Source organism: Pleurodeles waltl, chromosome 12 (assembly GCF_031143425.1).
Source record: "Pleurodeles waltl isolate 20211129_DDA chromosome 12, aPleWal1.hap1.20221129, whole genome shotgun sequence".
Lineage (NCBI taxonomy): Eukaryota > Metazoa > Chordata > Amphibia > Caudata > Salamandridae > Pleurodeles > Pleurodeles waltl.
The window spans coordinates 4,999,654-5,026,608 of NC_090451.1; the positions used below are offsets into that span (position 1 = coordinate 4,999,654).

The window sequence follows — 26,955 nt, forward strand, 5'->3', positions numbered from 1 at the left end:
GTCTTGCTAGCTCTGCCATGTCAAAAATGCAGGATAAAGGACCCACAATATCCAACATTTTATCTTGGCAGACGGACCAAGCTCTGTCCACCCCTTTACGAGGGTCTTTGCCGAATATGGTAAAGAAAGTAATCACATACGGGTCGATCACTGGAGTAGAGGTTAAATGTAGAGGTAAAGAAGGTCTGAGGCATTCGGAACAGAGCTTGGATCTGACTTGCATGTCCAACGGCAAGTGTAATTTTGCAGTAATATAATCTCACACATGGTCATGAGGGAAGCCACTCCGTGGAGTTAGGGTGGTGGATCAATTTGGGGTCAAACATGGGATTGCACTCTGAGTCCAGAACAGTTTTAGAATCAAAAGGGTCAACAGAGGGAGAAAAATGTTGTTTTTTAGAAACAGGTCGAGACCAGAAATCGGAGTGGTGCGTGTCATCTGCATCATCATTATCATCTGAATCGGGATCAACCAGGTCGTCATCCGTATCTTTGATAGTAGAAATCACAATCTTTTGTGCAGGAGATAGTAAGTGTTTGGTTTTGGACTTACTTTTGATGCCTGAAGTTTTCCCCTCCTGATTAGAAGGCCTGTGAGGAACTTCATCCTCTATCATTTGTGAGGCAGACTCACCATCCAAAAGCACAGAATTAGATTTAGATTGGGTATTTTGAGAAGCCACCATGGCTTTGTGCTTTCTGCTTTACCCCATAGATAGGGCCAGGTTAGATTGTGACATAAATGATGAAACAGTATTCGCAAATTGTTTGGAAACCTTGTTCATTGAGGATGACACCGCCTTAGCGACAGCGGAGTGAATACATTTATTCAAATTGCTTCTAAACTCCTCTTCGCTGTCATTGTTTTCACTGAAAAATGAACTAAAATCCATTTTGGTAAAGAAAGGGTTAACAACTAAAGGAAGTGTAATGGGAGAAGATTTGAGTCAGGGAAGGGTGAGAAAAAACGAATGCAGTCGATGGAGAGGGGTTTAACAGGCCGAAACAATCTGCGCCCTCAAAGGAAGGAAATGCGGTGCCGGAGCACACAAGTCAAGAGAGCCTACATGGTAAATAAAGGCTCTGAAAGCCTGGGCTCCCGAGAGCTGTAGAAACAACTGAGGAAGGAGTGAGAAGGCAGCACGAAGCCGACGTGTGTTTGAGGCAATAAGGAAAGGAGGCACTGCGTCGCTGAAGAGACGCTTGTGGTAACCGGGAGCCATTAGGGCAGACACCAAAGGTAACGGGAGGTACCGGGAGAGCCTGAAAACTCAGTATAACTTTGCAGATGCAACGAGAAATAAACTAATAATTGACTAAAATTCACCTTGCACAAGAGAAAACACACGTTTAAAGATAACATTTTAGAGTGTAACGGAAAATATACTTATCTTGACTGCGTGCAGCAAGAAAAGAGGGCTGTTTGCAGTCAAGATAGGTATACCTTACATTACTGCCTATGTCTGATTGGTGCACTAAATAATCTGTTTTTTTCCCATTGGCTGCTTGTTCACTTGCCTTTTGGGACAGGTTTAGTGTTCTTGACTGCAGCTACTATTCAAAGAAAGCAAGAAAAGATAAGCATAATATGAGTCTCCGGTCTTTGTCAGAAAATTAGTGCACAACTGTTATTGTGCGGAAATGTCATTACTTAGTTTATTGGTTTATTTTCACCATATTAAAATATTTGTTTCTACCATACATATTCTTAAACACCTGCACATTTCGTTTACACACATTTACATTTTTTTGTGTGGTAGAAAAAAATAACATCTACCAACCTTCCTCCAGCACACTCCCAGCAGCCAGCATGATTGTCATATACATCTTCTCACTTTGAAGCCAGAGTAGAAAAGATAAACACAAAACTCCATGGAACGACAAAGCTTGTCATTTGACCTTGGTCTTTGAAAGCACAGATAAGCACAGACAAGATATGAACAAGATGTAGATCCTGTTTACAGAAATCAAGCACTGGTGGAAGGATACAGTATACAGTAAAAAAGAAATGCTATACCAGAGGGACGAAATCAAGCTGGACAGCCTAAAACAGATACAGCTAGCAAACAGAAACAAAGTAAATGTGAGTTACAAACCAAAAGCTAATATTAAGCAATTGGCAGAATGCATTATCAGGGAAGCTTTCCAAATGTCCTTGAAATGTCGTAAGCAAACCACAAACCATACAGCTACATGCAGTGGTACGTTTCGACCTAATGAACTCATCCTTCAGCCTTGTTCTTCTATATGGTTATAGAACGTTTTATAATGTACGGCAGGGGGTACTTTATCCCTTATAGTAAGAACAGTGTACTGAAAGTTCTATCCGCATGCATGGCTGGGTGAAACTGCACTCTGACCTTCAAACCCCCATCTCCCGGACCTGTGCACCATCTGCCACCCTTACATCACTGGGAGGGGCGCTGTGTGAAATGGAATATTCATGATGAATCAATTATGATACACTTCAGAAGATTGGCTGAGAGACCTTGCCCTCTGTAACGCATAATAAAATATATGCAGCACTACCACTCCCTCCTTTGAGACTCAAAGATCCAACGATATCTGAGGACTGCTCTGAACCTTTTTATTCCACTCTGCTGAAGACGACGATGGTGAGCCATCGACCTCCTCTAGCCTAACCCACACATCATAGTAAGGATTCTATGCCCATGAAATTCTGCCACTATTCAGAGATGTGACAGATTAGAATCAATCAATCAATCAGGAATTTGTAAAGCGCACTACTCACCTGTGAGGGTCTCCATGTGCTGGATACAATATGACATCTAACCACTGCAACAATCAAACTGTGTCTTGCTAGGTAGGGCCTTTTACATGTGCTCTTATGGGCATGGGCTGCATTCACTGTATCTTTCTCTAATGTGACGTGTGCAGATTTATGCCCATGCACTGATGCAAACATTTTATTGCAGATGCCTTCGTCGGCTATCAACAGGGCCACTGGAACTATGTGTGTGTACGCTGCAGTGTATTTCACATAATTATGGATTTGCCGCATTTGCCACAAAATCCACCACCTGCTGCATAATCTGCAGATTTAATCAAATAAAAAATTCATATGGTTCAACAAATTACTAAAAACACAGTAAAACGTGTTTCAGCATTGTGATAGGCCCTTTTGGAAAAAGTTAACTGGTAACCTTTTTTGCTTGTTGCTATATTTAGGTGTTAAACTGCTACTAATGAGGTGCAACCTAATCCCACAGAGTGCTAAGAAGTGCAAAAATGACAAAATAATAAAATATTTTGATATACTACATCATTTGTCTCTTCTTGTCAAATAATTTAGTCAATCCTGTGACAAAATGTGGCCCTCTCCTACTGCATAATTCCAGTGGCTCTATCACCATTTTATCCACATGAAACTGTTTTTCTTTATTTGCCAATTGCTTCTGTCTGCACCCATGAAAATTTAAAATTAATAAAAAAATGATAATACAAAACAGAAAAAATAGTACACTTCAATATATTTCAATATGCTTAAGTATGTAACAAGAACAACATAAATAATAACGCTAGGCAAAACTGCCCAAAATGAAATGTGGTTTCTCCCCGTTTCCCATGCTCCAATCTATCCCTTCATTACAAAGATAAAAAACATCAAGCCTAGAAATAGAAACCCATCTAGCAGCTAAATTGTGTAGTGTAAAAATGTAAAATCTCGGCTCAATCCCACCTTCCCTGTTTCACCAAATGGTGTGATCTTAGGCAAATACTGTATTTCACAGTCTCCTTTCTAGCCTTCAGGCATCAGGCTAAATGAGAGCTGAGGCTCCCTCTTTATATCTTCCTCATTGTCCTGCAGGGCTTGTCTTCAAGATGGCAGGTGGGAGTAGGGCCGAGGATGGCATCAACATGCAAACACTGTTGTCTCCTCGACTCTCCCTTTGTTTTCACAGTTGCTTAAAGGGAGAAACTGTAAGCAGCAAAAATAGAAGGGCAGAGGGTGTAGTGGCCTCCCGACTCACCTTCATTCTGTGACCATCATATTGGTCACTGAAAACCAGAGGCAGTCAGCAGTTCAAGTGCAGGGCCATTACAAGTAGCGCTTTTGCGAGCTAATGGCCCTGCAAATCATAAAAGTTAAAGGGGTAATTATTTTGTCGCCTTGTCCCCCCACCCTCGTCCCCTGTGTCCTACACACTCCAAAATCTGGGGTGGGGGATACATCCCCTTTGTCCCCCACACTTCCTACACTCATGCAGGAAATATTAGGGTCAGACAAGGGCAGAAAATAAGCCCAGGCACCACAATAAAAGTGGCCCATGTTAGCGAATCAGATAGACAAATAACTGGGCTATGTTTGCAAATTGGTGCAGTTTTGAACTTGTTAGAACATGCAGCATATGTGTTTCCGAAGACTGCATGGATTTGTGGTTGTCGCAGGCAATCCATCAGTGGCAGCTGCCATATATAGATTGGTGGGGGGGCATTATTATAATAATAATTTAAAAAGTCACTTACCTTCTTTAGTTGCCAAGACGTCTTCCTCACTCCTGCATCTTCTGTCTTCAAAGCTGCAGCCCCAGGAAACTGCACTACCCAATCTGGCGCTGCTCTCATGCTGTTAAACAGCATAAGAGAAGCATCAAGATTGTAGGGAGTGGCCTCTCTCAACACTCTTAAGAGCACTGGAGGCCTGTGCTTTCTCTAACTTAGCTGTCCTTAGACAGCTGGGTTAGAGAAGTTTAAAGTGTGCATGTCAGGCTGGCCATCCAAAGATGGCCAGCCGAAAGGTCATGCACACTTTAAACATAATGCACAGCTCCCTGCTGCCACTCAGCAGCAATTGCCCTGCACGATCTTGACACTTGGTTCAGGATGGGTTGCTGAAAAATAAATTGGTAATAAATAAACTTTATTACCATTTTAGTTTTCAGCTGCTCTGGCCATTTTTCCAGGGGACAAAGCTCCTCCGCTCTCATGGAGGAGCCGCTCCTGCAATCTTTATTTTAAAATTATAGAAACTGTTAGAAATGGGGTCTGTAGTTGGCAGTCAGTTAACACCCTGACCAAGTAGCAAACCTCACTCTAGTCAGCATAAGAGAGATACACAGCTCAGATAACCCCTGCTCACCCTCTTGGTAGCTTGGCAGAAACAGTCAAGCTTATCTCAGAGACAATGTGTAAAGTATGTTTAAAACACTACAAAAAGAAACCACACCACTTTAGAAAAAAGGCAATATATATCTGAATCAAACTAGACCAAAACAACAAAGTCCTAAAAAATACACAAGTAAAGATATCAAATTTTAAAGTAAAAAGGGTCTTCATCCATAAGAATCAATGGGTGCCTTGTTTTAGCACAAAGTACCTGGTGTGCATAAAAAATAAAGCCACAGTGGCATGTGTGTGTTGGAAAAGCAAGCGATGCGTTGATTCCTTACTTGCAAGTGAGGCTGTGCTTTGATTCTTTCTCTGCCAGGTAAGCGATGAATCAATGCTTTCCTCGCAGGGAAGGGATGCATTGATTTCTGGACAAGAAGCCTAGGGTCTGTGCGGTGATGTTGAAGATTTTGACGCCCAGGGATGTTGCTATGAAAATCCGGACACACTGCAATGGCGAAGTCACGCTGAGTTTGTGATGTGTCGATTTCTGCATCCATGAGGCAGGCGCTGCAGTGATTTTACAGCCGCAAGGTAGGTAATGCGGCAATGTTTCTGCTGCTTGGCTGCAGTTTGTGGATCTTTACTCTGTTTCTGCCAGCGTTTCCTTCCAGGGGGCCAGGGACTGGATGTAGCACCTCTTGGCAAGTCAGGGGGTCTCAGCAAGAGAGCCCATGTGCTGGCAGATTAAGGGGGTTATTACAACTTTGGAGGAGGTGTTAATCCGTCCCAAAAGTGACGGTAAAGTGGCGGATATACCACCAGCCGTATTACGAGTTCCATAGGATATAATGGACTCGTAATACGGCTGGTGGTACATCCGTCACTTTACCGTCACTTTTGGGACGGATTAACACCTCCTCCAAAGTTGTAATAACCCCCTAAGTCTTTGATGGCCCTTAGACTTCTTGACAGGAGGCAAGCTCAGTCCAAGCACTTATAGAAACTTCACAAGCATGAAACACAGCAAAATCCAGTCTTTGTTCTCTTTCAGGCAGAAGCAGCAAGTGCAGCCCAACCCAGCAAAGCACAGACAGCAAAAGGGCTGTGCTCCTCCTCACAGCTCTTCAGCTCTTCTCTTTGGCAGAGGTTCCTCTTGATCCAGAAGTGTTCTAAAAGTCTGGGGTTTTGGGTCCACTACTTACACTTGTAGGAGGCTGGCCTGGCTTATAGTGGGTACCCTGTGGTTCTTACACCCTGTACCAGGTCCAGTTATCCCTTATTAGTAGAATATAGGTGTTTCTAGCAGCTTAGGCTGATAGAAGGTATCTATGGCAAAGCAGCTTAGGCTGAACTAGGAGATATGCAAAGCTCCTACTATACCACTTATATCATATGCACAATATCATAAGAAACACAATATTCAGAGTTACTCAAAATAAAGGTACTTTAGTTTTATGACAATATGCCACAAGTATCTCAGTGAGTACCCTCAGAGAGAAGGTAAGTAATATACACAAGTTATATATACACAAACCCAAAACAGGTAAGTAAGAGTAAGAAAAGTAATGCAAACAGTGTAGAATTACAACAGGATGCAATAGGTGAACATAGGCCTAGGGGCAACACAAACCATACACTCCAAAAGTGGGATGCGAATCACGAATGGACCCCATACCTATGGGAGCTTGTAGAGGGTTGCTGGGACTGTAAGAAAACAGTCAGGGAGTCCAAGATACCCCACTCCAAGACCCTGAAAAGTAGGAGTAAAGTACACCTACTACCCCAAAAGGACACAATAGTCATGATAGGGGGATTCTGCAAGAACCACAAACACCAGCAAAGCACTGAAGACGGATTCCTGGACCTGAGGACCTGCAAAGCAAGGGGACCAAGTCCAAGAGTCGCGATAGTGTCCAGGGGGCAGGAGCCCAGAAAACCCCGGATGAAGATGCAAGGAAGCTGCCTCCGGATGGAAGAAGCTTTGGATTCTGCAACAACGAAGAGAGCTAGGAAGTTCTCCTTTGGTTGAAAGATGTCCCACGTCGTGATGAAGGTTACAGATGTGATCCCATGCAGAAATACCGCAAACATGCCTTGCTAGCTGCAAGGGTCGTGGTAGAGGTTTTTGGGTGATGCTGGGGACCACGAAGGACCAGGATGTCGCCCCTTGGAGGAGGAGACAGAGGGGGCGCTCAGCAACTCAGAGAGCCCCCACAGAAGCAGGCAGCACCCGCAAAAGTACCCAAACAGGCATTTAGAAGATTTGTGAACCAGAGCTGGTTCAGAGTCACAAAGGAGGGTCCCACGATGCCAGAGGCCAACTCAGAGGGTTGAGCACTGCAGGACGGAGTGCTGGGGGCTCAGGCTAGGCTGTGCACAAAGGAAATCCTGGAAGAGTGCACAGGAGCCGGAGCAGCTGCAAATCACACAGTACATGGGTTTGCAGTCTAGCGTGGGGAGACAAGGACTTACCTCCACCAAACTTGGACTGAAGGATCACTGGACTGTGGGAGTCACTTGGATAGAGTTCCTGTGTTCCAGGTACCACGCTCGTCAGGATGAGAGGGGACCCAGAGGACGGGTGATGCAGTCTTTTGGTGCCTGTGTTCGCAGGGGGAAGATTCCGTCGACCCACAGGATATTTCTCCTTGGCTTCCAGTGCAGGGTGAAGGCAGGTGACCCCCAGAGCATGGACCACCAGGAAACAGTCGAGAAAGCCGGCAGGATGAGGCGCTACAATGTTGCTGGTAGTCGTCTTGCTACTTTGTTGCGGTTTCATAGGCGTCCTGGAGCAGTCAGCTGTCGATCCTTGGCAGAAGTCGAAGAGGGAAGTGCAGAGGAACTCTGGTGAGCTCTTGCATACGTTATCTGAAGAATTCCCCAGAGGAGAGACCCTAAATAGCCAAAAAAGGAGGTTTGGCTACCAAGAAAGGAGGATTGGCTACCAAGAGAGGTAAGAGCCTATCAGAGGGGGTCTCTGACGTCACCTGCTGGCACTGGCCACTCAGAACAGTCCAGTTTGCCCCCAACACCTCTGTTTCCAAGATGGCAGAGGTCCGGGACACATTGGAGAAGCTCTGGGCACCTTCCCTGGGAGGTACTGGTCAGGGGACTGGTCCCTCCCCTTTCCTTTGTCCAGTTTCGCGCCAGAGCAGGGCTGGGGGATCCCTTAACCGGTGTAGACTGGCTTATGCAGAGATGGGCACCATCTGTGCCCATCAAAGCATTTCCAGAGGCTGGGGGAGGCTACTCCTCCCCAGCCCTTCAAACCTATTTCCACAGGGAGAGGGTGTAACACCCTCTGTCAGAGGAAATCCTTTGTTCTGCCTTGCTGGGCCAAGGCTGCCTGGACCCCAGGAGGGCAGAAACCTGCCTGAGGGGTTGGCAGCAGCAGCAGCTGCAGTGGAAACCCCGGAAAGGCAGTTTGGCAGCACCCTCGTTCTGTGCTAGAGACCCGGGGGATAATGGAATTGTCTCGGGTGACAATTCCATGATCTTAGACATGTTACATGGCCATGTCCGGAGTTACCATTGTGACGCTATACATAGGTAGTGACCTATGTATAGTGCACGCGTGTAATGGTGTCCCCGCACTCACAAAGTCCGGGGAATTTGCCCTGAATGATGTGGGGGCTCCTTGGCTAGTGCCAGGGTGCCCACACACTAAGTAACTTGGCACCTAACCTTCACCAGGTGAAGGTTAGACATATAGGTGACTTATAAGTTACTTATGTGCAGTGAAAAATGGCTGTGAAATAACGTTATTTCACTCAGGCTGCAGTGGCAGGCCTGTGTAAGAATTGTCTGAGCTTCCCTATGGGTGGCAAAAGAAATGCTGCAGCCCATAGGGATCTCCTGGAACCCCAATACCCTGGGTACCTAAGTACCATGTACAAGGGAATTATATGGGTGTACCAGTGTGCCAATGAGAATTGGTAAATTTAGTCACTAGCCTGCAGTGACAACTTCAGAAAGCAGAGAGAGCATAAACACTGAGGTTCTGGTTAGCAGAGCCTCAGTGATACAGTTAGGTAACACACAGGTAACACATGCAGGGCACATACTATGAGCACATACTATGAGCACTGGGGTCCTGCCTAGCTTGATCCCAGTGACACAGGGGATAAAACATACATACATACAGTGAAAATGGGGGTAACATGCCAGGCAAGATGGTACTTTCCTACACAACCCCCCTCCCCCAAACGAAGGACAATAAGACTAGCCTTGTCCTGATGAGTCTTCATTGTCTAAGTGGAAATATCTGGAGAGTCCATCTGCATTGGAGTGGGTACTCCCAGGTCTATGTTCCACTGTATAGTCCATTCCCTGTAGAGATATGGACCACCTCAACAATTTAGGATTTTCACCTTTCATTTGTTTTAGCCAAAGTAGAGGTTTGTGGTCTGTCTGAACAATAAAGTGAGTGCCAAACAGGTATGGCCTCAACTTTTGCAGTGCCCAAACCACAGCAAAGGCCTCCCTCTCTATGGTAGACCAACGCTTTTCTCTAGGGGTCAACCTTCTGCTGATAAAAGCAACTGGTTGATCCTGGCCCTCAGAATTCAGTTGTGATAAGACTGCCCCAACCCCTAATTCAGATGCATCAGTTTGAACAATGAATTTCTTGGAGTAACATGGGCTTTTTAGGACAGGTGCAGAGCACATGGCCTGTTTGAGCTCCTCAAAAGCTTTCTGACAGCTAGCTGTCCATAACACCTTCTTAGGCATTTTCTTGCTTGTGAGATCATTAAGAGGGGCTGCTATGGAACCATAATTCTTGATGAATCTCCTGTAGTACCCTGTGAGGCCTAAAAAGGCTCTAACCTGGGTTTGAGATGTAGGGGGAACCCAATCCATGATTTTGCCCTGTAGTGGTGCAATCTGTTCTCCACCAACCAGGTGGCCCAGATAAACCACTTTCCCCTGCCCTATCTGGCACTTTGAGGCCTTGATTGTGAGGCCTGCCTTATGCAGGGCCTCCAAAGCTTTCCAAAGGTGGACCAGGTGCTCATCCCAGGTTGAGCTAAAGACAGCAATAACATCAAGATATGCTGCACTGAAAGCTTCCAACCCTTGCAGGACTGTGTTCACCAACCTCTGAAAAGTGGCAGGTGCATTTTTTAAACCAAAGGGCATTACTGTGAATTGGTAGTGCCCTCCTATGGTAGAAAATGCAGTCTTTGGTTTAGCATCTTCTGCCAATCTGATCTGCCAATACCCTGCAGTCAGATCAAAAGTGCTAAGATACTTGGCAGAAGCCAATGTGTCAGTGAGCTCATCTGCCCTGGGTATAGGGTGAGCATCAGTTTCTGTTACCTGATTGAGCCCTCTGTAATCTACACAAAACCTAATCTCCCTCTTTCCATCTTTGGTGTGAGGTCTTGGTACAAGCACCCCTGGGCTAGCCCATGGGCTTTCAGAAGGTTCAATCACCCCCAAATCCAACATTGTCTGCACCTCTTGTTTAATGTAGTCTCTGACATGGTCAGGCTGCCTATACATTTTAGTTTTGAAAGGCAGGCTGTCACCAGTGTCAATAGTGTGTTCACACCAGGATGTGTTACCTGGTACAAGTGAAAGAGGTCTGAACATTGGCTTAGGAGATTGTCTAACTGCAGAACAGAAAGACAACTGCATCAATCTGCTAAAACTACTCCCTCCACTAAGGCATCTGCTTCAGTGGTGGAGAAGAGATCAGGGAGTGGGTCACTCTCTTCTTCATGTCCCTCATCTGTTGCCATGAGCAGGGTGAGATCAGCCCTGTCATAGTAGGGTTTCAGGCGGTTGACATGAATCACCCTATGGGGACTCCTGGCAGTGCCCAGGTCTACCAAATAGGTAACCTCACCCTTTTTCTCAACAATTAGATGGGGTCCAATCCATTTGTCTTGGAGTGCTCTTGGTGCCACAGGCTCCAATACCCACACCTTCTGCCCTGGTTGGTACTGGATCAGAACAGCCTTCTGGCCATGCCATTGCTTTTTCAGCTCCTGGCTAGCCTGAAGGTTTTTACTGGCCTTTTTCATGTACTCAGCCATTCTGGTTCTTAAGCCAAGTACATAATCCACTATGTCCTGTTTAGGAGCTTTTAAAGGTTGTTCCCAACCCTCCTTCACAAGAGTAAGTGGACCTCTTACAGGGTGCCCATAGAGGAGTTAAAAGGGGCTGAAGCCCACTCCTTTTTGGGGTACCTCCCTGTAAGCAAAAAGGAGGCAAGGTAACAGGACATCCCATCTCCTCCTGAGTTTTTCAGGGTGTCCCATTATCATTCCTTTGAGAGTTTTATTAAACCTCTCAACCAGACCATTTGTTTGTGGATGGTAAGGGGTGGTGAACTTGTAGGTAACACCACACTCCTTCCACATTGCTCTTAAGTATGCAGACATGAAGTTGCCAACTCTGTCTGATACTACCTCTTTAGGAAAACCCACCCTAGAAAAGATTCCCAGGAGGGCCTTTGCCACTGCAGGAGCTGCAATGGTCCTTAAAGGTATGGCTTCAGGATACCTTGCAGCAAGGTCCACTACCACCAAGATAAATCTATTGCCTGAAGCAGTAGGAGGGTCAAGGGGGCAAACTATGTCAACACCTACCCTTTCAAATGGCACCCCAACCACTGGAAGTGGAATTAGAGGGGCCTTTGGAGTGCCACCAGTCTTGTCACTGGCTTGGCAGGTCACACGGGACTTACAAAAGTCTTTGGTGTCCTCTGAGATATGAGGCCATTGAAACAAGGGGACAAGTCTTTCCCAAGTTTTCGTCTGGCCCAAATGCCCAGCCAAAGGAATGTCATGTGCTAGAGTGAGAAGAAACTCTCTGTACTGCAGGGGAATGACCAATCTCCTGGCTGTTCCAGGTTTTGGGTCCCTTGACTCTGTGTACAAGAGGTTATCTTCCCAGTATACTCTATGACTGTCACTGACATCCCCATTTTGCTGCTTGACAGCTTGCTGTCTGAGACCCTCTAAAGTAGGACTGGTATGCTGTGCCACACTCAGCTTGTCCCTGGCAGGCCCCCCTCCACCCAAAAGCTCAGCAGTGTCTGCTGCCAGCTCCTCTGGTGTAGGTTCTGCACAAGGAGGAAATTCCTCTTCCTCAGAAGGGGAATCATCTGTAGAGGGAGGGATAATGGGTAGGGATTTACCCTTTGTACCCCTAGCTGTAGGGAGCACTTGGTCCATTGTTCCAGGATCCAACTTACCCTGTCCTTTTTGCTTTTTGGCCTTAGCCCTGGTTAAAGCAAAAATATGCCCAGGAATGACCAGCATTGCTGCATGGGCCTCCAACTCCACTTATGCCCAAGCTGATGTCTCCAAATCATTCCCTAGTAGACAGTCTACAGGTAAATCTGTGGCTACCACAACTTTCTTTGGACCAGTAACCCCCCCCACCCCCCCCCCCCCAGTTGAGATTCACAACAGGCATGGGGTGGCTAAGAGTGTTGTTATGAGCGTCTGTCACTTGGTACTGCTGACCAAGTAGGTGTTGCTCAGGGTGGACCAGTTTTTCTATCACCATAGTGACACTGGCTCCTGTGTCCCTGTAGGCCTGAACCTCAACACCATTTATTAGGGGAAGTTGCTTGTACTTATCCATATTAAGGGGAGAAGCAACCAAGGTGGCAAAATCAATGCAACCATCAGAGACTAAAACAGCCTCTGTGGTCTCCCTTACAAGACCAACCCCAACTACATTGCCAATAGTGAGCCCAGCTACACCCTTGGATTGGCTATAAGTAGTAGATTTCCCACCACCACTGCTATTACTAGGGGCACTAGAATTTGCAGCAGGGGTTGTGGTGGTGGGAGGTTTGGTGTTTTTCTTTGGGCAGCTGGAATCAGTTGCCCAATGGCCTTTGACTTTACACAAATAACACCAAGGCTTTTTAGGTTGATTATTAGAAGAGGATTTGGACCCACCACCCCCAGAGGATTTTTGTGGGCCTGATGAAGACTCAAAATGTTTACTTTTGTCCCACCCTTCTCAGAAGACTTACCATCCTTCTTCTTGCCATTCTTGTCACCCCCTGTATGAACTTTTCTGTTCACCATTGTTCTGACCCACTTGTCTGCCTTCTTTCCCAATTCTTGGGGAGAGGTCAGATCCGAGTCCACTAGGTATTGGTGCAACAAGTCAGACACACTGTTGTTCAGAATATGCTCTCTCAGGATAAGATTGTACAGGCTTTCATAGTCAGATACCTTACTGCCATGTAACCACCCCTCCAAGGCCTTCACTGAACAGTCCACAAAATCTGTCCAGTCTTAAGAAGACTCTTTTCTGGTGTCTCTGAACTTAATCCTGTATTGTTAAGCCAAATGCATCCAAGAGTGCATCTTTCAAAACTTTGTAGTTGTTGGCTTCCCTTTCTCTAACAGTAATGAGCCTATCCCTACCCTTTCCATTGAAAGATAGTGACAAAATAGCAGCCCACTGCCTTTGAGGGACCAACTGTACCATACAGGCCCTCTCAAGTGCAGCAAACCACTTATTAATGTCATCCCCCTCCTTGTTAGGGGGGACTATCTTGTGCAGATTCCTGGAAACTTGCTCTCTAACAGGATTGCTATCAGGAATACTGCTGCTACCACCATGGTGAACTAACCCCAACCTCTGTCTTTCCTTCTCTATGTCTAGGGATTCCCTAAGGCCAGCTGCTGCTGTTTAAGCTTCAGTATGGTCTCTTCAACCCTCAACTTTTTGAGTTCCCTTTCTAACAAGTTATCCTCAGGGTGGGTGGGTTGGGAATGCTTTGACACAGATGAAATTTGGGAAGTTTCAGAGGGGGACCTGTCCCTAACTGTCTGGACCCTGGTAACCTGGCCTCTAGGGATAAAGGATGCCCTACTGTTATGGGAACATCTATCACTGCCAGCATCACTAGGTGCCCTGTTAGGGGGCAGTCCCTTGTCAGAACCCTCCCCAGCTTCTCCAGGGGACTCCTCTGAATCAGACTGGGAAGCTTCTCCCTTTTCTAACCTCTCATTTGATGGTCCAGACTGGTTCTGGTCATCTACAACAAGCATATTAAAGAGAAACTCTTTTGTAGGGTTCTTTCCTATACTCAAACCTCTATCCAGGCAGAGACCCCTCAAACTTTTATAGTTCAGGCTATCATATGTTGCATTAACAGTCTTGAGAGTGGACTCTACAACAGACATGATACTAAAGGTTTAAGGATAGTGAGAAAAGAAAAAAGTTTTAGAACTTTTGAAAGCACAGAAAAAAACCTTTTTCTAACTTTGAGAAAACTTTTAGATGTTTTAAGAAACTTTTCAGAACTTTGTAAAAAGTTTTAGAGTAGAAAAGTAAACTTTTTTGGTTAAGTGTACATATACTGAACTGTTTGGTATATGATTCTCTTATGAAAAGTACAAAATGACAAAGTGGTAAAGCAGTTGCACGTACTTATCCCACTGCTGCACCACCAATGTAGGAGGCTGGCCTGGCTTATAGTGGGTACCCTGTGGTTCTTACACCCTGTACCAGGTCCGGTTATCCCTTATTAGTAGAATATAGGTGTTTCTAGCAGCTTAGGCTGATAAAAGGTAGCTATGGCAAAGCAGCTTAGGCTGAACTAGGAGATATGCAAAGCTCCTACTATACCACTTATATCATATGCACAATATCATAAGAAAACACAATATTCAGAGTTACTAAAAATAAAGGTACTTTAGTTTTATGACAATATGCCACAAGTATCTCAGTGAGTACCCTCAGAGAGAAGATAAGTAATATACACAAGTTATATGTACACAAACCCAAAACAGGTAAGTAAGAGTAAGAAAAGTAATGCAAACAGTGTAGAATTACAACAGGATGCAATAGGTGAACATAGGCCTAGGGGCAACACAAACCATACACTCCAAAAGTGGGATGCGAATCACAAATGGACCCCATACCTATGGGAGCTTGTAGAGGGTCGCTGGGACTGTAAGAAAACAGGCAGGGAGTCCAAGATACCCCACCCCAAGACCCTGAAAAGTAGGAGTAAAGTACACCTACTACCCCAAAAGGACACAATAGTCATGATAGGGGGATTCTGCAAGAACCACAAACACCAGCAAAGCACTGAAGACGGATTCCTGGACCTGAGGACCTGCAAAGCAAGGGGACCAAGTCCAAGAGTCGCGATAGTGTCCGGGGGGCAGGAGCCCAGAAAACCCCGGATGAAGGTGCAAGGAAGCTGCCTCCGGATGGAAGAAGCTTTGGATTCTGCAACAACGAAGAGAGCTAGGAAGTTCTCCTTTGGTTGAAAGATGTCCCACGTCTTGATGAAGGTTACAGATGTGATCCCATGCAGAAATACCGCAAACATGCCTTGCTAGCTGCAAGGGTCGTGGTAGAGGTTTTTGGGTGATGCTGGGGACCACGAAGGACCAGGATGTCGCCCCTTGGAGAAGGAGACAGAGGGGGCGCTCAGCAACTCAGAGAGCCCCCACAGAAGCAGGCAGCACCCGCAGAAGTACCCAAACAGGCATTTAGAAGATTTGTGAACCAGAGCTTGTTCAGAGTCACAAAGGAGGGTCCCACGACGCCAGAGGCCAACTCAGAGGGTTGAACACTGCAGGACAGAGTGCTGGGGGCCCAGGCTAGGCTGTGCACAAAGGAAATCCTGGAAGAGTGCACAGGAGCCGGAGCAGCTGCAAATCACACAGTACACGGGTTTGCAGTCTAGCGTGGGGAGGCAAGGACTTACCTCCACCAAACTTGGACTGAAGGATCACTGGACTGTGGGAGTCACTTGGATAGAGTTCCTGTGTTCCAGGTACCACGCTTATCAGGATGAGAGGGGACCCAGAGGACGGGTGATGCAGTCTTTTGGTGCCTGTGTTCGCAGGGGGAAGATTCCGTCGACCCACGGGATATTTCTCCTTGGCTTCCAGTGCAGGGTGAAGGCAGGTGACCCCCAGAGCATGGACCACCAGGAAACAATCGAGAAAACCGGCAGGATGAGGCGCTACAATGTTGCTGGTAGTCGTCTTGCTACTTTGTTGCGGTTTTGTAGGCGTCCTGGAGCAGTCAGCTGTCGATCCTTGGCAGACGTCGAAGAGGGAAGTGCAGAGGAACTCTGGTGAGCTCTTGCATTCGTTATCTGAAGAATTCCCCAGAGGAGAGACCCTAAATAGCCAAAAAAGGAGGTTTGGCTACCAAGAAAGGAGGATTGGCTACCAAGAGAGGTAAGAGCCTATCAGAGGGGGTCTCTGACGTCACCTGCTGGCACTGGCCACTCAGAACAGTCCAGTGTGCCCCCAACACCTCTGTTTCCAAGATGGCAGAGGTCTGGGACACATTGGAGAAGCTCTGGGCACCTCCCCTGGGAGGTGCAGGTCAGGGGAGTGGCCACTCCCGTTTCCTTTGTCCAGTTTCGCACCAGAGCAGGGATGGGGGATCCCTTAACCGGTGTAGACTGGCTTATGCAGAGATGGGCACCATCTGTGCCCATCAAAGCATTTCCAGAGGCTGGGGGAGGCTACTCCTCCCGAGCCCTTAAAACCTATTTCCAAAGGGAGAGGGTGTAACACCCTCTCTCAGAGGAAATCCTTTGTTCTGCCTTGCTGGGCCAGGGCTGCCTGGACCCCAGGAGGGCAGAAACCTGCCTGAGGGGTTGGCAGCAGCAGCAGCAGCAGCTGCAGTGGAAACCCCGGAAAGGCAGTTTGGCAGCACCCTGGTTCTGTGCTAGAGACCCGGGGGATAATGGAATTGTCTCAGGTGACAATTCCATGATCTTAGACATGTTACATGGCCATGTCCGGAGTTACCATTGTGACACTATACATAGGTAGTGACCTATGTATAGTGCACGCGTGTAATGGTGTCCCCGCACAAACAAAGTCCGGGGAATTTGCCCTGAATGATGTGGGGGCTCCTTGGCTAGTGCCAGGCTGCCCACACACTAAGTAACGTGGCACCTAACCTTCACCAGGTGAAGGTTAGACATATAGGTGACTTATAAGTTACTTATGTGCAGTGAAAAATGGCTGTGAAATAACGTGGACGTTATTTCACTCAGGCTGCAGTGGCAGGCCTGTGTAAGAATTGTCTGAGCTTCCCTATGGGTGGCAAAAGAAATGCTGCAGCCCATAGGGATCTCCTGGAACCCCAATACCCTGGGTACCTAAGTACCATGTACAAGGGAATTATATGGGTGTACCAGTGTGCCAATGAGAATTGGTAAATTTAGTCACTAGCCTGCATTGACAAATTTAGAAAGCAGAGAGAGCATAAACACTGAGGTTGTGGTTAGCAGAGCCTCAGTGATACAGTTAGGCACCACACAGGGAACACATACAGGGCACATACTATGAGCACTGGGGTCCTGCCTAGCAGGATCCCAGTGAAACAGGGGCTAAAACATACATACATACAGTGAAAATGGGGGTAACATGCCAGGCAAGATGGTACTTTCCTACAACACTCATTTCTGCCTTTGAAGTAGGCAAACTTCAATGGGAAGTCTTTGCAGTGCACAATACCTTGCCTCTTCCTTGCCCTGCCCTAGTCACACTCTAGGAGGTTGGAGACTGTACTGTGCGGGGACAGGAACAGCCCTTTCGAGTGCAAGTATCATCTCTTCCCTCCCACCTTAGCCCAAGAAGACTTATCAGGATATCAGTACACACCTAGGCTCTCTTTGTGTCACAGTCTAGAGTGAATTCACAAATAGCCCAACTGTCAGTCTGACCCAGACATAGATTCAGGAGCCAAGCAGAGGCACAGAATGGTCAAGCAAGAAAATGACCACTTTCTAAAAGTGGCATTTTCAAACAGACAATCTAGAAACCAACTATCCCAAAAGATGTATTTTGAAATTGTGAGTTCAGAGCCCCCAAACTCCACATCTCTATCTGCTCCCAATGGGAAACTGCATTGAAAAGGTATTTAAAGACAATCCCTGTGTTAACTAATGGAAATATATGCCTTGCAATAGTGGAAACCGAATTTGGCAGTATTTCAATCAATCAATCAGCATTTACAAAGCATGACTTACCACCTGGGGGTCTCAAGGCGCTAGCTGGTGGTCGCGGACCAGTCGAAGGGGCATGTCTTGAGGTCCTTCCTGAACTGAGTCAGCGAGGGGGACTACCTGAGGTGGAGCAGCATCATGTTCCATGTCTGTGCAGCGAGGTAGAAGAAGGATCTTCCTCCAGCCATGTTCTTCCGGATCCCTTTGATGGTGGCGAGGGCCAGTTGAGCAGAGCAGATTTTCCTGGAGAGTGTGTAAAAGGAGAGGCAGTAGTTGAGCTAGGTGGGTCCACTGTGGTGAAGGGCCTTGTACAAGTGTGTCAGGAGCTTGAAAGTGATGCGTTTGTTGACAGAGAGCCAGTTTAGATCTCTCAAAAGTGCAGAGATGTGTCTGTGGTGGGGGATGTCCAGGATCAGTCTGGCTGTGGCGTTCTATATTCTCTGAAGTCTAGTTTAGAGTTTCTTGATGATTCTGGCATAGAGTGCGTTGCCATAGTCGAGTTTACTGCTAAGGAGTGCATGGGTGACTGTCCTTCTTGCGTCAATGGGTATCCACTTGAATATCTTTCAGAACAGGCAGAGTGTGGAAGCACGGTGATGAGACGGCGTAGACTTGGCGGGCCATGGACAGTGACGAGTCGAGAATGATGCAGAGATTCCGTGCGTGGTCGGTAGGAGATGGGGCAGTTCTGAGGGTGATGGGCCACCAGGAGTCGTTCAGGGCAGTGGTTGTGGGCCCAAGATGAGGATCTCCTTCTTGTCCAAGTTGAGCTTGAGGCAGCTGTCTCGCATCCAGTCAGTGACTGCCATTGTTCTGTTGTGAAAGTTATTTTTGGCTGTTGATGGTTCGTCGGTGAGGGAGAGAATGAGCTGTGTGTTGGCAGCGTCTGAGACGATTTTGAGCCCGTGCTGTCTGACAATCTTGGCGAGCGGGGTCATGTAGATGTTGAAGAGGGTGGGGATCCGGGAAGAGCCCTGGGGAACTCCGCTCCTGGTTTCTGTCAGCTTTGAGTTGAAAGGTGGGAGCCTCTCAGTTGAGCGACCCCCTCCCACCTCCCTCTTCTTCTTAATGGCGCGCGGTGAAGGGGTGACTTCACTGATCTCTGGTCAGTGTGAGCATCGCTCCACCGCGCAGCCCAACCTGTTGCTGCTGCTTCCCTTCCTCCTCTGAGTCTGCCTGCCTCTGAGGTGTTTGAGGCCCTCCTCCACCCGCAGGCACCCACCTGCGCCTCATCTCTGGCAGCCAGTGGTGGCCTTCTGTCTCTCTCACTCAAATTATTTCTAGCTGTAACGGATCAAAAGTTACTAAAAATGCAGCAACATGTGTTCTGGCACGGTGGAAGTCCCCTTGCAAAGTTTAACTGATCATCTTTCATTTGCTTATTTCCATATTTATTTGCTACACTGAAACTAATGAGGAGAAATATTTGCCCAAGCAGTATAACCATGGTTAAAAATGACATACTTTTGAATTAATACCATCAAAAAATGTGCTGCATCATGCCACATAATTTGCCCTTTCTTGCAGCATAATGTAGATTTTCCAAGTAGTTTATGATGGAAAGTCTTAATTTTATTAAAGACACGGAGGCGAGTATTATGCTTTCTTTTCCTGCTTTATTTTAAATAGCAGCCAAGAGGAAAAGCACCAATCCCAGAGGATTGCAAACAAGCAACCAATGGGATAACGAAACTAAGAACGTTGACCAATCAATGCAGTGCATCACATAAGGTATACCTATCCTGACTGCAGGCAGCCCTCTTTTCGGTTGCGAGACAGTCAAGAAACAGATTTAAACAAAGGTACTATACAACAAATCAAACATATTGCTAGAATTAGAGCAAAAAAGTATTGAATTCTGTCCAAATTAGGAGTGTACAGGTCCGAGGTTAGTGAAAGACGTGGTGAACAAGATCCTCGTGAAGGAAAGGCATCCGCTGACTTAAGTTGAGGAGGATGTTGAAGCGTTGGTATTGGCTAGAAAGGGAGGGAGATAACAAGATTAATACAATAAGTGGTGGGATAATACTCGCCTCCGTGTCTTTAATAAAATTAAGACTTTCCATCATAAACTACTTGGAAAATCTACATTTTATGACAAGACCGGAGGCTCCTATTATGCTTGTTTAAAGCATGTCAATTACAATAGAAGTTGCTGAATTAACAGGTTTACAATAAAATGTACGAAAGGTAGAATCATTAGACCAATCTGCCGATCTTAGAATATCCTCCAATCTTGAACCAGCCCAAAAGGCTTTTGATGCCATGGCACCTCTAGCAGAATGGGCGCCAAATTTTGAAGTATCAATGCCCGCTAGAGACATTACCCATTTGACCCAACGAGCCAAGGTAGGAGAAGAGACCGGTTTATAAGGTTTCCTAAAGGAGATTAACAGTTGGGAAGCAGAAGATGTTCTAAGATCGGCCGTTTTTTGTTCATAAACCTTTAAACAGTTTCCTACGCAGAGTTTTGGTTGATTTGGAAAAAAGGGATAAAACACAGAGGTAATATTGGTTTTGGTACGACGGGACACATTGAACAGAATACCAGACGGAGTGAATTGACGAGCCGAGATATCTAAGGCTCTTACATCTGACAAACGTTTTATAGAGACAAGACACAGCAACATTGTTAATTTGGCTGAAAGCATTTTCAGAGATAAGGAGTCATTATCTTGCCAAGAGATAAACATTTGAAGGACTAGGTTGACGTCCCATATGGTGGAGTATTTGGGAATTGGAGGATTGGAAAATTTCACTCCTTTTAATAGACGACAAATCATAGGATGTTCTTCTACTGATTTCCCGTTTATAAGAGGAAGATGTAGCGACAATGCTGATCTATATAGATTAATGGTTCTGTAAGATTTGCCTGCGCTAGCCTGAGAGGCAAGGAAATTAGCTATTAAGGTTAGATCTGTTGAAAAGGGATCGCATGATTTTCCCAGACACCAGCTAGACCAGATAGACCAAGCTGACTTGTATGCTTTGGAAGTGCCTGGAGCCCAGGAGCTGTTGATATAAGCTGAAGCTTCGAGTGAAATTCCTGGATAAGACGATGAAGACCTGAGACTTTCCAAGCGGATAGAAACAGGGTTTTGTTGACAATGAGATCGTGGGGAAGACCTTGAGGATTGAGAAGTAGTGAGGGAAAAGAGGGTAGCAGGACGGGAAAGTCGACGGCTAACTCCAGGAGAGTGGGAAACCATACTTGAGCTTGCCAGAACGGGACTATTAAGACTATAGTGGCTTTTTGTCGTCGGAGATGATTGAGGACTCTGTTTATCATTATGAACGGAGGGAATGCATAGTGCGTTGCAGGATGCCACTGTTGGAGAAAGGCATCGGTCGCTAACGCATGAGGGTCTGGTCTCCAGCTGAAGAAACGAGGTAGTTGAGTGTTCAGACGGGATGCAAACAGGTCTGTGTGGAAGGGACCCCATTTGTGATGGATAGAGTTGAAAACTGAAGAGTGAAGTTTCCAGTCGCTGTAATCTGAAAGGTGACGAGAAAACCAATCTGATACTGAGTTGAGAGAACCTGGTAAGTATTCTGCTTGAACTGAAATTTTTTCTGTGAAGGCAGAAATCCCAAAAGCTTTTTGCTAGTTCTGCTAGTGGTTTGGATTTAGTACCGCCAAGGTGATTTATATATCTTACCGCTGTAAGATTGTCCATACGAAGAAGTACGGAACAAGAAACTTTGTTTTTGGTGAAAGTCCTTATTGCAAAGGATCCTGCAAGCATCTCTAAATAATTGATGTGCAATGAAGACTCCTGTCGAGACCATGTGCCTCCAGTCGATACGTGACCACACCTTGCGCCCCAACCTGTTAGGCTTGCATCGGATTCTAACACAAGATCTGGGACTGAGGCAAAGATGGTCCTGCCGTTCCAGGCTTCGAGGTGATCCAGCCACCATTGGAGTTCTGTACGGGATTCGAGATCGAGGGGGATGAAATCTGAATAAGCAAGACCCTTGCGAAGAAGACGAATTTTTAAACTCTGAAGAGCCCGATAGTGAAGAGGACCTGGAAAGATTGCTTGAATTGAAGAAGAAAGAAGACCTACAATTCTTGCAAGAGACCTGAGGGAGAGAGAAGTCTGCTGTAAAGATAGGGTTATCTCGGATTTGATGTGTTTTATTTTTGAGATCGGGAGTTGAAGGAGACCTTGAGGGGAATTGATCAGGAATCCTAAGAATTCCATCTCCTGTGAAGGGGTAAAAATTGACTTCTGCTGATTTACTAGAAAGCCTAGGTCTGAAAGAAGAGAGATGGTGTAAGCGAGTTGGGACTTCAGAATAGAAATGTCTTGATGCATTAGAAGAATATCGTCTAAGTATATTATTAATCTGAAACCTTGAGATCGAAGAAGAGCTTATGAAGGCTGAAGGAAGGGGAAATGCCGGTTGAATAGCCTGTTTTTGAAGGAGCTCTTGTATTTCTGCAGAGATTAAGTCTGACATTTCTTTTGAAAATTTGAGAGGGAGCAGTGGGAAGTTTTGATAGGGAATCTCGTAAAATTCTATTAAATAACCTTTGATTGTGTTGAGTACCCAGGGATCTGAGGTAATCTCTATCCATTTGTGGAGAAACAATTTTAGACGACCCCCTACAGAAGGATGGCCAGAAGGAAGGTTTACCTGAATTGTTGTAGGATCTGCGTTGGCTCCTCCCTCTGTATCCTCTGGAGTGCTGGGGATAGAACTGGGGACGAAAGTCTTGTTGCTGTTGTTGCTGGTAAGCAAATGATCCTCTGAAGCCTTGGTTTCTGGAAGGGCGGTCGGTGGAGCGGCTTCTGCCTCTACCGGCCCTGACAAAAACCCGAGAATTAAAAACCTTTTTAAGTGATTGTTGGGCTTTGTTAATTGAAGCAAAAGTGGTAACATATTTTTTTTTACTTAGTTCCTTGATGAAATTGTCCCCGAACAGTAAGCCATCGGCTTTAGCTCCTGGATCTTTAGGCGCCAAATTTGCAAGTTTAGGGTCCAGTTTAAGCAGAAGACCTTTACGGCGTTCATGCGTCATGGCTGAGTTGGCATTACCCAACAAGCAAAAAGCTCTCTGAATCCAGAGAGAGAGTTCTTCTGGGTCAATAGACTCATCATTGGTTCTAGCTGATTCAGCTAAATCAAAAATGCGGGATAACGGTCCGACCAGATCCAGTACTTTATCTTGACATAGAGCCCATGCTCTGTCCACCCCTTTGCGTGGGTCTTTGCCAAAGTTGGAGAAGAATGTTAGGAGGGACGGGTCTAAGGCAGGGGTATCGGTAATGTGTAACGGGAGAGAAGGTCTGGGACATTCAGCTCGTAGTCTTGAACGAACTTGTTTGTCTAGAGGAAGTCGCAATTTAGCTTAAAATATATTTTGCTACATGATTGGAGGGAACCCATTCTGTAGAATTAGGATGGTGGATTAGCCCAGGGTCAAACATAAGGTTGCCGTCAGAATCTAAGAGGGGGCATGGGATTGGCTAGATGAAGTTAATTTTGATTTTTTAGGGAGAGGTCCGATCCAAAAATTAGAGTAGTTATCGTCCTCAATGTCTCACGAGGAGACATTAGAGTCAGCATCGTCGACGATATCTTTAATATCCTCAATCACAATTTTTTGGGTCTTGGGGACATTTTTTTACTTACTTTTACATTTTTGACCCAAATTTTTATTCCCCTCCGAACTGGGAGGCCTTTGAGGGACTTTGTCCTCTATCCCGTGTGAGTTTGACTCACCAACCATAAGCGCAGACGAGTCGTTAGATTGACTTTGAGAAGCCTCCGGGGCTTTGCGCTTTCTGCTTTCCCCCGCAGAAGGGGCCTTTTGTGATTGGGATAAACATGAGGACATAGTGCACTGAATTTGGAAATTTTATCCATAGAAGCAGAAACTGCTTTTTTAACAGAGGATTGAATGAAGTTATTTAAATTATAGGAGAAATCTTCTTCAGAATCTTCATTAGATTTGAAATAATCTGAGAAATCCATAGCTATGGAGAGTGAGAGAAAAAAGGTATTTAAAACGGTATTTAAAAGGATTAAATGTAAATAACAAGCTTAAAGATTAATGGAGTGTGACTCACCAAGAGAAAATCAGGGAAATCCTTGAAAAGAATAAATGCCGGTTCTTAGTGAACAGCCTAAGCTGTAATTGTTCTATAAATGCGAGGGTAACTGAAAAAATCAATAAAGCTTTCAAGCTTTAATTTGTGGCTGAATAATGTTTCAATGCCAGTCTAATTGAGTCAATAAGCGTTTTCAAGCTCTTGACTTGTGTCTGTAAAGCGGAGCGAAAAGAGGAAGTGAAACCAGCTGAAAAAATCAATAAAAGCTTTCAAAGCTTTTATCCCACGGCTCTCCGGAATGAAAGGAATGTAGTCCTCCTGAAGCCTGCTGCCAAATGGAGGTCGCGTCAGCCGGCGTTCAAGATAGAACGTTCACGGCAGCGCGCCTCACGAGCAGAAATGACTGAAAGAAAATTAAGCGTTTACGCGCTAAACAATTCAACAGAATAGATACACGCTGGGCACAATACAATAAATAGAATAATACGCTTATAAATAGAGATGGAAAATAATATATATATAAGGTAAAGACAAATATTATGAGGAGCAATGAAAGATATACTTATCTTGACTGCGAGCAGCAAGAAAAGAGGGCTGCCTGCAGTCAGGATAGGTATACCTTATGTGATGCACTGCATTGATTGGTCAACGTTCTTAGTTTCGTTATCCCATTGGTTGCTTGTTTGCAATCCTCTGGGATTGGTGCTTTTCCTCTTGGCTGCTATTTAAAATAAAGCAGGAAAAGAAAGCATAATAGGAGCCTCCGGTCTTGTCATAAAATTTGGTGCTACGTTGCCCCATAATTTCTGTGGCCCTCATTAAAATCTAGTCCGACCCGGTAAATTTCCGTTGTCTTCAAGCCCTCACTCACTGTTTGTACTGTAACTCTTCTTTGGATACTTCAGGTGAAGGACACTAGAGGGCGCGGTGATGTTAGTATATGGCCGACAACGGTTATTCATTCTTCCAAGTTGCAGAATGAAAATAAAATATGACGTTTTCAGCAGAATTATTGCTTGGTTTTGTACATGGTGTAGTCAGATAGTGATTTCCAAAGTTGAAATCTATTGTATTTGTTTTTTGCGTTTGTAAGAAAACGATCAAGAACGTAACATAAATAAAGCGCGATGAAATATACGAGAACTATGCGAGTATTGTATTAAATGTAAAAGACAATAAAGCACAGAGTTAATACACAGCTACTCAAGAGTTAAAACACAGATAATCAAGAAATGTAAAGGTAAAATATATTGTTAGAAGTTAAAAATTGTTAGCAGAGGATGGTTTCGATCCATCGACCTCTGGGTTATGGGCCCAGCACGCTTCCGCTGCGCCACTCTGCTCCTATCTGTAACGTGCACATGCCTACATTCTTATAGGATAAAAAACTGGGCAGTCGTAGTGTCACAGATGTATCACGCCACAGAGCGGAAATCGTTGAAAGTGAAGCACATGTGGTTGCACTTATGTGTGTGTGTGTGTGTGGGGGGGGGAATAGCCCATATATATTTCCAATAGCGCGTAAACTAATCTTTGAAAACAAACGTAGTACTCTTTACGTAAAAGATTCTGCCTGCTTTGTTCCTGCAAATTGCTTAGATCGTCCCACAAATTGTAACTTTTCTGCAGCTTTTGAAATATTTTACTGGTACGTTGAGTTACTTACTGACCACAAACTCTCATAGAACGCTCTTCACCATAAGACGGCTGGAGTGTGGCCATTTGAACAGGGCCCTTTGAGAACAACGACCTCTCCTTCCCCTGGAGTCTCCCCCTCTCTACATTGCACGTGTTGCTCCCCAGTGACCCATCACTCGAGAGAGCCGGAATTCACTGTCCCAGGACAGGACGGAGGCTGAAGTCTGCATACGGGGGTTTGGGTAAAAGATGCAGCTGGTTTCTGCTTGAGTGAAGGTGATGGCTCCAGTCAGCGCTGCTCAGCCTCCCTGGGGAGCTGGAAGAAACGGGAAATCTGCGGCTCTTAGAAGGATCATGGAGTGGAAAGCTCTGTGCACATTAGGCCCACAATTGCTCTGCTGTGACAGACAACTGCACAGCATGTTTCCAGCTACTGCTCATATCGAGACCAGTAGAACTAAAAGGCAGGAAGCGTTGGTGGTATAGTGGTGAGCATAGCTGCCTTCCAAGCAATTGACCCGGGTTCGATTCCCGGCCAACGCAGTACATTTTCTTGATTACAAAATAATAATACCAACTATGTTTTTTCAGAGCAAATTATTTTAGCCTGTCTAATATTAACATAGTACAGAAATGTTTTATTTGATAACGGCAATTGGGAGAGAAATGCACTTCTTTCTATGATTCAAATGAAAGTGGGGGGGAGAGGTGAAGGAGTTTGGGGGATACAGATTTATAAGGGAGAGAGAGGCATCACTCAGGTTGCATTATTAGCCACCAAGTTATGTTATAGATCTTCTCGCGCAGGGCTGTACTGATGGCTAACCATCTTGCTGAATCTCTGCAGGTTCTAAACTTAACACCGCCAAGGAAATGCATTCAGAAAGCTATAAGCAGGGCCACTGGAATTATGCGGCAGGAGAGGGCCAAATTATGTGGTAGGGTTTAGTAAATTATGCGCAACAAAAAGACAAATTTTATGACAAGACCGGAGGCTCCTATTATGCTTTCTTTTCCTGCTTTATTTTAATAGCAGCCAAGAGGAAAACACCAATCCCAGAGGTTTGCGCAACAAGCAACCAATAGGAGGTAAGACTAATAACATTAACCAATCAGTATACTGTATCAGGTAACATATACCAATCCTGACTGCAGGCAGCCCTCTTTTCTTGCTGCGCGCAGTCAAGATAAGTATATCTTTACTTGTTCCAT

The 26,955-nt window shown here is 45.5% G+C and overlaps 1 protein-coding gene and 1 long non-coding RNA gene across 3 annotated transcripts in view; one reads left to right on the top strand and one right to left on the bottom strand.

The window, feature by feature from the left end:
- Nucleotides 1–985: 985 nt before the first annotated feature.
- The window catches only part of LOC138268373 (uncharacterized), a 40,367-nt gene continuing 14,397 nt past the window's right edge, over nucleotides 986–26,955 (top strand). Inside the window, exons 1-2 of the long non-coding RNA XR_011199987.1 lie at nucleotides 986–1,070; nucleotides 5,450–5,664. This is a non-coding gene — a long non-coding RNA (uncharacterized lncRNA). The remainder of the gene's footprint in view (nucleotides 1,071–5,449; nucleotides 5,665–26,955) is intronic.
- On the bottom strand, nucleotides 19,640–24,646 carry LOC138268115 (uncharacterized). 2 transcript variants are annotated; one of them, XM_069217506.1, is made up of 3 exons: nucleotides 22,946–24,646; nucleotides 22,688–22,857; nucleotides 19,640–20,020 (listed from the first exon to the last, which is right to left on the bottom strand). In XM_069217506.1, exons 1-3 carry the CDS (start codon nucleotides 23,070–23,072, stop codon nucleotides 19,823–19,825), a joined length of 495 nt encoding a protein of 164 aa, XP_069073607.1. In that variant the 5' UTR covers nucleotides 23,073–24,646; the 3' UTR covers nucleotides 19,640–19,822. The 2 variants fall into 2 exon arrangements, with proteins under 2 accessions (XP_069073607.1, XP_069073606.1); XM_069217505.1 differs by having other exon boundaries at nucleotides 19,640–22,857.

What these genes read in the sequence shown, in the direction of transcription:
- LOC138268115 (XM_069217505.1), bottom strand. Translation starts at nt 23,072, where the DNA reads ATGACGCATGAACGCCGTAAAGGTCTTCTGCTTAAACTGGACCCTAAA. An exon ending in CAATTTCATCAAGGAACTAA is followed by an intron (nt 22,858 to 22,945) that starts GTAAAAAAAAAT and finishes GGTTTTTGTCAG; the next exon opens with GGCCGGTAGAGGCAGAAGCC.